This window comes from Vicugna pacos, chromosome 2 (assembly GCF_048564905.1).
Source record: "Vicugna pacos chromosome 2, VicPac4, whole genome shotgun sequence".
Lineage (NCBI taxonomy): Eukaryota > Metazoa > Chordata > Mammalia > Artiodactyla > Camelidae > Vicugna > Vicugna pacos.
In genome coordinates, this window is record NC_132988.1 from 41255761 (window position 1) to 41268498 (window position 12738).

General features: G+C 38.8%; 1 protein-coding gene across 9 annotated transcripts in view; it reads left to right on the top strand.

Annotated features, from left to right (window-relative positions):
- Window positions 1-12738, top strand: part of CAMK2D (calcium/calmodulin dependent protein kinase II delta) — a 294475-nt gene that overhangs the window by 115444 nt on the left and 166293 nt on the right. The window contains exon 1 of one of the 9 annotated variants that reach the window (XM_072938409.1): window positions 2078-2122. The exons of 7 other annotated variants lie outside the window; for them this stretch is intronic. In XM_072938409.1, the coding sequence (XP_072794510.1) occupies window position 2122 (1 nt within the window). In that variant the 5' untranslated portion in view covers window positions 2078-2121. Of the gene's footprint in view, window positions 1-2077; window positions 2123-12738 lie in introns of those variants that run through there. One more of the 9 variants, XM_072938414.1, reaches the window with a different exon arrangement.

A 12738-nucleotide genomic window follows, 5' to 3' on the forward strand; every position in this document is an offset into this window, starting at 1 on the left:
CTTTGGATGGTCCATTTGTTTCTGTAAGTGATTCCTTTTATATTGGCTGAATTAAGTTGGGAGCAGATTTGGAGGATGTTTGAGTACTACTTTCCCTAGAGTTGCTTGAAGGAAAGCTGGACAGGAGCACAGCCCTCATCAGTTTGTTTTTTAGAAGCAGCTGTGTGCTTACTGAGAGTGAAATTTCTCCATTTTCTTAAATCTCTCTTTGCTAAGGTCAGGAACTGATCCAGTTGCCTCTTACCTCTAACTCCAGACTGTTCTCCTAAATATGCACCAGGCAAAACTGAGAGAACAATGTATTCTGTGCCTTGTAAGTACGTAGCCCTCCCCATGGAAAGAGAGCCCCTCCAGGAATCCACCCAAGAAAGGAGTGTACTTCCTGCCTAGCTCTCTGATCCTCGCGCTCGCCTTCTCAGACACCTGCCTCATTTTCCTTCTTGTGCTCTAGAGTTCTCACTCTTGCTCTCATATTCTCTCTCTGTGTCTCACACCCGCACCCACCCTTGTCTTTCTAATCAGAGCTATTTTCTATGTTTCTGTTCAAGCGTCATAGTTTTCAACCTCATCTTTCAAGTCAGGATTCCCTTTTCTTCATTCGAATGTTTCTGTTATGCCTGAACCAATATACAGAATTATTTGAGTACACCATTAGCTCTCACCGCTGCTTAGAGGATTCAGAAATTAGGAGAGTGGCTGCTCAGTGAGGCTCTGCAGTCACAAATTGGAAGGTGCAAAGAGAGAATGAAAGCAGGTTTGGGAGGGTGGAACAGACGGCTCCGTGTCCTCCTGCAGGTGAACAGGGACGAGGTTGCTCTTCTTTCTTGCTTTTGGTCCACAAACTGCTGTAGAACCTAGGGAACTGGTTTAGAGACATGCTATCCTTGCCTGAAGATACAGAATTTATTATTATTTCAAGAGCATTTCAGTTCTGGTTTGCCCAGGTGGCCTAGGCTTACACAGTAAAGGTCTAGGAATCAACCTGCCAAAAATTTACACTTTTATAGTTTCTGAAAAAATGTCAGATTATATGTTACTTGATTTTTGTAGCAATTTGCCTTTAAGTTTTACACCATAGTAAATCTGTAGACCACAGATTTCAGAGGAATCTCCTGAATAGCTGGATTATTGTTTGTTTGCTGCTAAAGATTGTTGATTACATGCCCAAACCTAAACAAAAGAGTGTATTTAGTTTTTTCAATGAGGATTTCTGAAACCAAACACGAATGAAACCAAGGGATGAAAGATAAGGGCTTACAAGTTTATGAAACTTGCTAATGGGATTTTAAATAACTCCCTTTTATACTTTACTCTCACTCAACTCTCTTGTTCTGCTTGATATATTTTATTTTACATTATTTTGGGAAACAAAACACTGAGGATATGCTTGATTTTGGATACAGAACTATGTCAAGAATTGTAGGAAAATTCTTACAGATTTAGAATTATACTTGGCCTACAAAATTAGCCTCAGTCATTTATTCATCTATTTAGCAAATTTTTTAAAATACTTATCTATTTTTTTTTAATGCTGCAGGTACTCCTCTAGACACTGATACAGCAGTGAACGAAGCTGACAAAATCCCTTGCCCTTATGCTGCTTATACTCAAGGGCAGGGGCAGGGACTGGGGCTAAACAAACAAAGCCTGTCCGTGGTTAGATGGTGATAAGTGAGCTGAGCCCAAAAGGAAGTCAGAGAGCAGGCTTTGCAACACCCAAAGGAAGGGCCTTTTGGGATGAGTGAGCTGGAAATTTGCCTGACGTGGCTGAGAGCAGCACAGAGGCCCATGTGGCATGGCATGGTGTGGAGTGAGGGTGCAGGAGGTTATAGGTGATGCCACTAGAAAGGTGATGGGAGCTTGTAGATGGTAGTGAGGACCTTCACTTTCCCTCCTAGGGAGATGGTGTTATAGACTGAATGTTTGTGGCTCCTCCAAATTCATACATTGAAGCCCTTACTCCCTATGTGAGGGTATTTGAGGTGGGGCCTTTGTGAAGTCATTAGCTGTAGAGGAAGTCATGAGGGTGGGGCTCTCATGAGGGGATTAGTGCCCTTACAAGAAGAGGAAGAGAGACCAGAACTTTCTCCACTCCTCACCTCCCCATATGAGGACGCAGTGAGTAGGTGGCCTTCTGCCAGCCAGGAAGAGAGCCTTCACTAGGAACTGAATCAGCACTTTGATCTCAGACTTCCTGGCTTCCAGAACTGTGAGACATAAATGTCAGTTGTTTGAGCCACCCAATCTGTGGTATTTTGTTATGGCAGCCCTAGCTGACTGAGATAGGTGAGAAGTCTTTGAAGTTCTCAGGAGAGAAGTGAGCTGATCTGACTCCTGTTTTAAGAGGATTGCTCTGGCTTCTATGTTACTGGAGGACTATGAGGGCAAAAGCAGAGTCTGGGAGACCTGTTAGGAGGCAGTTATGGTAATCAGTGGCTTGAAATGGGGCCTCAGCATTGGAGATAGAACTGTGGTCAGATTCAGGATGTGTTTTGAAGGTAGAGGCGAATCTGTGGTGGATTTGATTTGAGTTGTCACAGGCAGAGGGGAGTCAGTGACCAACCATGAGAAATTGGAAGAATGGAGTTGCCCCAGGTAGAGAAGGGCATGACTGGGGTGGGGGATGTTGTGAAGGTTAGTTACCAGCACATAGATTTTTAAGTGCCTGTTTGACTTCCAAGTGAAGATGTCATTTAAGTCAATGGATATGAGTCTGAAGTTCAGTGGGAGGTCAGGGCTGCAAATATAAAATCAGGAGTTGGCAGCATGCAGCTAAGAATGGTACTTCAAACATTTAACAACTAGTATGGCCTGAGTACCAACCAACCAGTTAGGTCAGTGCCAATCTTAACAGACATGACTGTGTGGCTCTCTGTCAGCAGAGTATCAGTCCAACATTCCATCATGTTTGGTAAAGACATACCTTTCTGCTTGGCCCTCTGTAGTCTTTACAGATAAGCTGCGAACTTGACAGATAAGCCATAAATGCTTATTTCCCGTAAAAACCACAAAGGTACTGACTAGAAAGTATCAGCAGGGTACATTTATTTTCTCATCTCTCCACTCCCTTATTCATATTATACTCACTGTTTTCCTTGAAGGATTGGTTAAAGACAGATATTTAACATATTAACACATTTTTGAAGACTGGTTTGAAAGTACTGGCTTTCCCGTACAACCCACCAGTATTTGAATCCTGGATCTTCCATTCTACAGCCTATGTTTGCAGAAAAAAATTCCTTTTCCTTTCTTTTTTCTGAAAGCCAAATCTGTAAAATTGAAAATATGATTACCTTACCTTGCTGTGAGGACTAGAAATTCTATAAGTGAAGGGCCTATCACAGGCCTATCACACCACCATTATTTGTGGTACCATTCCCCACCTAACTCATGAGATTTCAGAGTTTGAAGGGCCCTTACCTTCTCTTGTGTTGTTAACAATGACTAATAAATCGTTACAACACTATTTATACCTCCTAAGTTAGATTTAGAATCCAGTCTACATTCAGAAATGTTTGGGCTTAGATTTACTCATGTGTGGACACCCGTTTTCACCAAGAGGAAGTATGAGTGGTTATCACAGGAAAGACCTTGATATTGATTAGTTCTTTCTCAACAAGTCAAATGTGAAAAGATGCTTTCTCTTACTTTGTAAACTATCAATTGTATCTTTATATAAATATTTGCTTGTCCCACCATCGCCAAGTGATTGTGAACCCCTCACATTTGTCAATAAACTTCGATCCCGTTTCTCTCTTGGCTCTGATTTTTCAGGGCCCGACACTGAGCACCATCATATGAGGCCAATTACAGGACCAGGTACATGTGTGTGTGTTAGGTAGAAGAGAGTCTGGACTTCTAAGCTTCTAAAGATCCTGTACTTTCCAGTCCTTAATGCAACACTCTGTTCTGGGCAGATGTGGGGAGAGTGCCTTGGCCGCCTTCCCAGATTGGTGCAAGTGAGGCCAGAGACTGTTTACTGTCGATTCCTCAATACCTAGAAAGTTTCCTGGCACAAATTGGTGCTCAAGAAACATTTGTTAAATTAATACATGGAAACAAAGCAGTACGGTATCCGTGGTACCTCAGTGTCCTGTGGGGTTTTGCGGGAAGCAGACACTACGTGAGTATCTCATTTCTGTGAGTGCAGCTTCTGACTGACTGACGAATGGAACTACTTAGAGCAATGACTGCCGGTACTCAGCTTCCTGTCCTGTCGCACTAGACGTTGCTGTTTATTTCCTCTCCTCATTAGAATTATGGATTTTACTTGCTAACTTGTCTCTCCCCATCAAAAAGATACAGAAAATGCTGCATTCTCCATTTTATTACTGACTCACTATTAATTACTCAGATCTCTCTTCTTTCGGGTAGTGTCCTCTCCTCGGAGGACTCGCAGGCCCTCTTTACAGTAGATCCTTTCTCTAGCTTGTCAAACAAGCCTGAATAAAAATGTCAGCACCTAGCAGCAGACATAGCCACGATCGATTTGAACTGCCTATTCTCCACAATGTGCATGTGGAAACATGGACTACTAGAGAGCATCGGAGAAGGGAGGGATGAACAGAGAAACCTCAGACAACACTCTGCAAGGCTGGCAAAGGGTTTCCTGTGCTTTGTAGGACTCTGCTGCAGATTGGACTACGCTTTCTGTTTGTGCTTTTTATCCTGCTTTTAAAAGCAGAGGCTTTCTCCAGAAGTATTTCTAATAAAACATGTACAGTATCTTGCCCTGTCCAACTTCGTGTGATTGTAAAATTTTTGAACCTGATTCTTGAAATAACAATGGCTAAAAATTTATTGAGTGTATGTCACACACGTGAGGTGTGGGACTGAATGGGCTGTGTACGTTATATTGTATAGGAGTCACGGTAGGCACATTATTATGTTCATTTTTACAAATGAAGGGAAGAGTTAAGACATACTGAGCACCATGCACACAGTTGCCCAGCAACTGGCCAAGCTGGGACTGCACGCCAGGCTTCTGCCTGCAGAGGCCCCTCACCTCTGTGCTGTCTCTCTCAATGATAGCTGTGGAGGCCTGGGATTACTTTGTTTATCCTGTTGGAAATGACAATTGCAGTAATGACCAAATACACTGTGACATTAATTCCCCCTGGAAGTGTCATTTGATTATGTTTGGTAAACTGAATGAGCATCTGATTTCTATGAATGAAGCTTTTAATTGATTTACAAATGACATTGTTTGGAGCTGTGACTGCTGGTATTGGACTTGGTGTCCTGTTACAGTCGGTGTTGCGATTTTATTCTCTCCCCACATTTGACAGTGTTTTCTGTGTTAGGCTATTTGAATGATGTCCTTTGAAAGCAGCCTTTATAAGTAACTAAGTGAATGTGGCAACTCTGGTTATGTAGCTTTGAGTGGCGATAACCAAAACCCATGTGCAATGGGAATTAGATTTTGGTTAGCCCACCACTACCACCCCCCCTCCAAAAAAAAAAAAAAACTGGCGGAAATAGACAAATGAATAAGTAGGTAACTTACAAAATGTATTTTTCCATATACATAATCTTATAACCCATGACAACTCGTAATATGCGATACCTTTTAATGACTGCATTTATTTTGCTCATACTGATTTGCCTGTGAAATCCCCAATACATTATTCAGTAGAATTTACTTTATAGTTTTATGGCCAGATTTCCTGACTTCGGTGTGTGTGAGAAAACAGCAGTTCTTTCATTTAGAGCAGATGGTTGTAGGAAATGAGCTACCTTATGAAAACTATATAATTGACCTTATGCCTAGGAATAGTTTATTTCCCAGTCCTAGGGAAATATTCCCTGAACGTTACTTTGTGATGCTTTTCAATTCTTTGAGATTCTGTGCCACTCTTGTCACTTTCCAGTTAAAGCTGAGAAGGACATAGGTATTTGGGCATGAAAATTGCTCAGATTTTACTCTGTTTCTTCCTTAAAGTGTTTTTCAGTGTCTGTAGACTTTGAAACCAAGATCTAGCAAGGTAGGTATCATTTAGTGACTACATGATGTATTGTATTATGGCAGAGCAATGACTCGCAAGTCATGTGAATGTTTTGAGCTCTCTGTACCTGTTTTGATTTTTTTTTTTTTTTTGGTGGAGAAGGAGTTATTTGGTTGACTGTTTTCGTACTGAAATACTCTGAAATGTTTTGAAGTTGTACTTTTATGACGAGCCTATGGATGTATGATCAAATTATTATAAATGAAAGATTTTAATCCTAAGTCAGGGAGTCATGAAAACTCATGCGAACACACAGAACAGAGCAATGAATGAGAGATTGTTTCCTTTTTTGCTCTAAGAGTTCTGTCTCTATTTAGAAATAAGTCTCACCTTGCATTCTCTTGGGATTAAAGCTCAAGTTGACAGCAGAGAAAAAGATTTGAGAACCAGAAAGAAACATGAGGACACTTAATGTCAAGAATGAGAGGGAAGCTACCAGAAGTTTGATAAGAAGTTTGTAGATTTGGATTTGGGGAAGATTTCCAATTTGCTCAGGAACCTCCCTGTTTATATCATAGAAGCTTTGATTGGCTACTAAGTGATAACCATTGTAGTTATTCTGTAACTTACTATGCCAAACCTTCTGAGAAAGGATCACAAATACATATGCTTACTATCCTCCCAATTGTACATAATACTGCTTCAACTAACAAAAATAGGCTTAATGCTGCAATTCTATCATTGGAGTCCTGTTTCTTACATTTTCCTTTAAAACTTCCAAATTAAGTAAAACTCTATAATGACACCCTAACTTCACTAACATAGGAGGAAAGCATGATCATCATCCAGAACACTTGTTTCTTCACTCACTGTGGATAGAAATCTCTTTTCTAAATGACTTTTTATATCCTCTTGCTAATTACAAGCAGCCTCAGGACACCACAGTTTCACCACCGCACCCTCCTCCCATCTCATCTCCCTGAAGCTGTAGCCCAGTTCCAATTTAATGACAGGCATATAGATGCCAAAGACAATATTTACCCAATTAACATTTTGTTTTTTTTCTGGACCATCCCTCTGAGGCATTTGGTTTGTTGTGTATGCTGGTGGGTAGGGGGACTAGAAGCGTTCCAGGAGCCCTCTAAGTCTACAAAGTCATTGGCCAGCAGATTCTCCCAGGTGAGGGGAATGTTAGTTGGATGTTGGAGATAACAACTGTAACCAGTCTGGTACTGTTTAAAATCAAATGTATCACCTTCAGCGTAATTCTCTATGTTTCCAACTGATACATTCTCTGCTCACAAATAGCACTAGGGGAAGATAAGATTTTTGAATGGTCCAATACAAATTTATCACCTGCTTTGGAATAACTGTGTGTGGCTCTGGTTTAAATGAACAGACAACCCCTGGACTCCATTCGTACAACAAAGGGGCTGGATTGTGGTTGACTTTGAAGGCCTCTGTCAGGTCTAAAATTTTGGGACTTTTTTTTTTTTTTTTAATGTTCACAATATGTTACACAAAGTACACGTATGGTAGACAGTTGCCATTTCCCATGATCTTTTGAGTAGCCTTTCTAAAGTTGTGAAACACAACATTGTGAGTCCTGTCTTACCAATGTAGTAGTCAAAAATCAAATTCCCAGCTCCCCTGCAGCTAGGATGCAGGCATGACACCTAGGTGTGTCCAATCTGACAAACTTTTGCCATCTTTAAATTGGGGGTTGATGTTATGAAACAGGTGTTATGTGTACCTTCCATGTTGTTGGTAAGTGTGGTAGCAGAGGACTCTGGCTTGCGGGGTCAGCCGTGTGACAGTTAATTCTGGGTGCAGAACTGGCCCTATCCTGGAGGCACTGGCAGTTGCGGTACATTATTGGTATTAATGGTGGTAGATACAGTGACAGCTGATTTCTCATCGAGCTAGTTCTGGAGCTAGGTTTTGAGGGATTTTTTTTTTTTTCCTGGAAACTTAGTCCTGAGTCCTCCCATCAATTCTGGAAGCTCTGGATATTGGTTTAATGCGTTCCTTAGACTAGATGGAGCGGATTTTAGTTAATAATCCTAAGAATCCTCACTGAATAAATGTGTGTCATTTTACTATAAGACTAAATATCCTATATCTAATAATTTAGTAATTTTAGTGAGAATGAATTAATGAACAGACTATAAAAGGTGGCATAGTATGTGTTTGTGAAACCTCTGATCAAAAGTATTACACAACATACATTGATAATGTTTTTTAGGGCAATTTTACAATAGTGAAAAACAGGCTGTATTTATGCTTTGTCCTCTATCTCCTCACATCCCAACTCCATGTAAACATTTCTCTCCATTGAAAATTGTGCTCATTTTTTTGCTACCTGACAAATGGATATTTATAGCACAGTAGTAGAACCAGATGTGAATAGGAAGGAAGGCTAAGACTAGGTGAAGTGTTGAATTTATGTCTGAATTGTCTGGTTTATGGAGAACATGGGTCTGATTCATCATGCTGCTAAATTACATTGCTCTTCTTAGTTAATATCTGAAATGTTCACTGAAGAGCTTTTTTAATGTTGCAAATTTTACGTCATTTCCTTTATGTAAGTGTGCCTGAGGGTAATTGGATTTGAGAACTATCAGAGTAAAATGGCAGAATGGAGACTGTTTTTCCATCCTTTCTATTTTTTACTCAGAACATACTCTAATTGACAAGGGAAAATTTATATGACATATATTGTCATCTAAGGAGCTTTAGGAGAGATGAAATTCTTTTTCACTATTAAGTCAATTCTACTAGTAGCACTGAAGCCCAACTGGGAGAGAGATGACAAATAGTGTTGTCTAGTGTTTTTTGAACAGTACATCATGACCCAATAATGACCACTAAATGTAATGAAATAAATATGTAATAGAGATATCAGAGTGTGTCACATGTAGTAAGGTTAGGTATCATTTTGTGTACTGTTTATATTGTGTTCATGTCGGTATTTTCATTTATGTAATATATACAGTGTAATTTTTACTAAGAGTCGTTTTTTACTGAAAAAAGTTTAAAAGACCAAACATTTAGTTAGTTAAGACCATCTATATTTCCTTCAAAAACCAAAATACTAAAATTATTTTGACTTCATTTTTGGTTTTCAAAATTGACTGTGGCACAAAGGGTCACAACAGAAATTATTACCCTAGGTTCTAGGAATTCCTGCTACAAACTTATTTATTCAGATCATTTAATTACATGGGCAGTTTATAAAAGTTTTTCTGAGGCTCAGCTCAGTGGGCAGCTCTGTTCAGTCTGGTACTTAGCAGTTTTTTCCTCATTGTTTTTTGTGTGTATTTTTTTTTTTTTTACTTTAAATACGTGAAGTTTATTATATATCAAATATATCTCATAAAAATTGTTTTATAAAAGCTGTTTGATTAACTTGGTTGCTGAATTAACTATTTCTCTATTTTCTTTCTTTTTTTTCTCAGAAAACCATTTTTATTTTTTGGTTTTTTTTTGGTTTGTTTCTTTTTTTAACATTTTTTATTGATTTATAATCATTTTACAATGTTGTGTCAAATTCCAGTGTTCAGCACAATTTTTCACTCATTCATGGACATATACACACTCATTGTCACATTTTTTTCTCTGTGATTTATCATAACATTTTGTGTATATTTCCCTGTGCTATACAGTGTAATCTTGTTTATCTATTCTACAATTTTGAAATCCCAGTCTATCCCTTCCCACCCTCTACCCCCCTGGTAACCACAAGTCTGTATTCTCTGTCCATGAGTCTATTTCTGTCCTGTATTTATGCTTTGTTTTTGTTTGTTTGTTTGTTTTTGTTTTTGTTTTTTAGATTCCACATATGAGCGATCTCATATGGTATTTTTCTTTCTCTTTCTGGCTTACTTCACTTAGAATGACATTCTCTAGGAGCATCCATGTTGCTGCAAATGGCGTTATGTTGTCGGTTTTTATGGCTGAGTAGTATTCCATTGTATAAATATACCACCTCTTCTTTATCCAGCCATCTGTTGATGGACATTTAGGCTGTTTCCATGTTTTGGCTATTGTAAATAGTGCTGCTATGAACATTGGAGTGCAGGTGTCATCCTGAAGTAGATTTCCTTCTGGATACAAGCCCAGGAGTGGGATTCCTGGGTCCTATGGTAAGTCTTTTCCTAGTCTTTTGAGGAATCTCCACACTGTTTTCCACAGTGGCTGCACCAAACTGCATTCCCACCAGCAGTGTAGGAGGGTTCCCCTTTCTCCACAGCCTCTCCAGCATTTGTCATTTGTGGATTTTTGAATGACGGCCATTCTGACTGGTGTGAGGTGATACCTCATTGTAGTTTTGATTTGCATTTCTCTGATAATTAGTGATATTGAACATTATTTCCTGTGCTTTTTGATCATTTGTATGTCTTCCTTAGAGAATTGCTTGTTTAGGTCTTCTGCCCATTTTTGGATTGGGTTGTTTATTTTTTTCTTATTGAGTCGTATGAGCTGCTTATATATTCTGGAGATCAAGCCTTCGTCGGTTTCACTTGCAAAAATTTTCTCCCATTCCATAGGTTTTCTTCTTGTTTTACTTCTGGTTTCCTTTGCTCTGCAGAAGCTTGTAAGTTTCATTAGGTCCCGTTTGTTTATTCTTGCTTTTATTTCTTCTAGGAGAAAATTTTTGAAATGTATGTCAGATAATGTTTTGCCTATGTTTTCCTCTAGGAGGTTTATTGTATCTTGTCTTATGTTTAAGTCTTTAATCCATTTTGAGTTGATTTTTGTATATGGTGTAAGGGAGTGTTCTAGCTTCATTGTTTTACATGCTGCTGTCCAGTTTTCCCAACACCATTTGCTGAAGAGACTGTCTTTATTCCATTGTATATTCTTGCCTCCTTTGTCGAAGATGAGTTGACCAAAAGTTTGTGGGTTCATTTCTGGGCTCTCTATTCTGTTCCATTGGTCTATATGTCTGTTTTGGTGCCAATACCATGCTGTCTTGATGACTGTAGCTCTATAGTATTGTCTGAAGTCTGGGAGAGTTATTCCTCCAGCCTCTTTTCTTTCTCTTCAGTAATGCTTTGGCAATTCTAGGTCTTTGATAGTTCCATATAAATTTTATTATGATTTGTTCTAGTTCTGTGAAATATGTCCTGGTAATTGGATAGGAATTGCATTAAATCTGTAGATTGCCTTGGGCAGTGTGACCATTTTAATAATATTGATTCTTCCAATCCAGGAGCATGGAATATCTTTCCATTTTTTAAAGTCTTCTTTAATTTCCTTCATCAATGGTTTATAGTTTTCTGTGTATAATTCTTTCGCCTCCTTGGTTAGATTTATTCCCAGATATTTTATTACTTTGGGTGCTATTTTAAAGGGGATTGTTTCTTTACTTTCTTTTTCTGTTGATTTATCATTAGTGTAAAGAAATGCAACTGATTTTTGAACGTTAATTTTGTAACCTGCTACCTTGCTGAATTCTTCAATCAGGTCTAGTAGCTTTTGTGTGGACCTTTTAGGGTTTTCTATGTATAGTAACATGTCATCAGCATATAATGACACTTTTACCTCTTCTTTTCCAATTTGGATCCCTTTTATTTCTTTCTCTTGCCTAACTGCTGTGGCTAGGACTTCCAGGACTATGTTGAATAGGAGGGGTGAAAGTGGGCATCCTTGTCTTGTCCCAGATTTTAGTGGGAAGCTTTTGAGTTTTTCACCGTTGAGTACTATGCTGGCTGTAGGTTTGTCATATATAGCTTTTATTATGTTGAGATATGTTCCCTCTATACCCACTTTGGCGAGAGTTTTTATCATAAATGGATGTTGAATTTCATCAAATGCTTTTTCTGCATCGATTGAGATGATCATGTGGTTTTTGTCCTTTCTCTTGTTGATGTGATGTATTACATTGATTGATTTGCATATGTTGAACCAGCCTTGTGTCCCTGGGATGAACCCCACTTGGTCATGATGTATAATCTTTTTTATGTGTTGTTGGATTCTATTTGCTAGACTTTTGGTGAGGATTTTGGCGTCTATGTTCATCAGTGATATTGGTCTGTAATTCTCTTTTTTTGTAGTGTCTTTGCCTGGTTTTGGTATCAGGGTGAGGGTGGCTTCATAGAATGAGTTTGGGAGTATTCCCTCCTTTTCAATCGTCTGGAAGAGTTTGAGAAGGACTGGTATGAGTTCTTCTTTGTATGTTTGGTAGAATTCCCCGGTGAAGCCGTCCGGTCCTGGACTTTTATTTGTAGGGAGGTTTTTAATTGCTATTTCTATTTCCTTTCTAGTGATCGGATTGTTCAAGTGTTCAGTTTCTTCTTGATTCAGTTTTGGTGGACAGTATGTTTCCAGAAACTTGTCCATCTCCTCTAGGTTATCCAGTTTGGTTCCATATAGTCTTTCATAATATTCTCGTATGATATTCTGTATTTCTATTTTGTTTGTTGTAATTTCTCCATTTTCCTTTCTTATATTGCTCATTTGTGCTCTCTCTTTTTTCTTCTTTGTGAGTTTGGCCAGAGGTTTGTCGATTTTATTTACTTTTTCAAAAAACCAGCTTTTGGTTCAGTTGATTTTTTCTACGGTCTTGTTAATCTCTATTGTATTTAATTCCTCTCTGATCTTTATTATTTCCTTCCTTCTGCTGCTTTTTGGGGCTTTTTGTTGTTCTTTTTCTAATTGATTCAGGTGGTGGGTTAACTTGTTTATTTGAGATTGTTCTTCTTTTTTGAGGAAGGCCTATATTGCTATAAACTTCCCTCTTATCACTGCCTTTGCTGTGTCCCATAGGTTTTGAGTGGTTGTGCTTTCA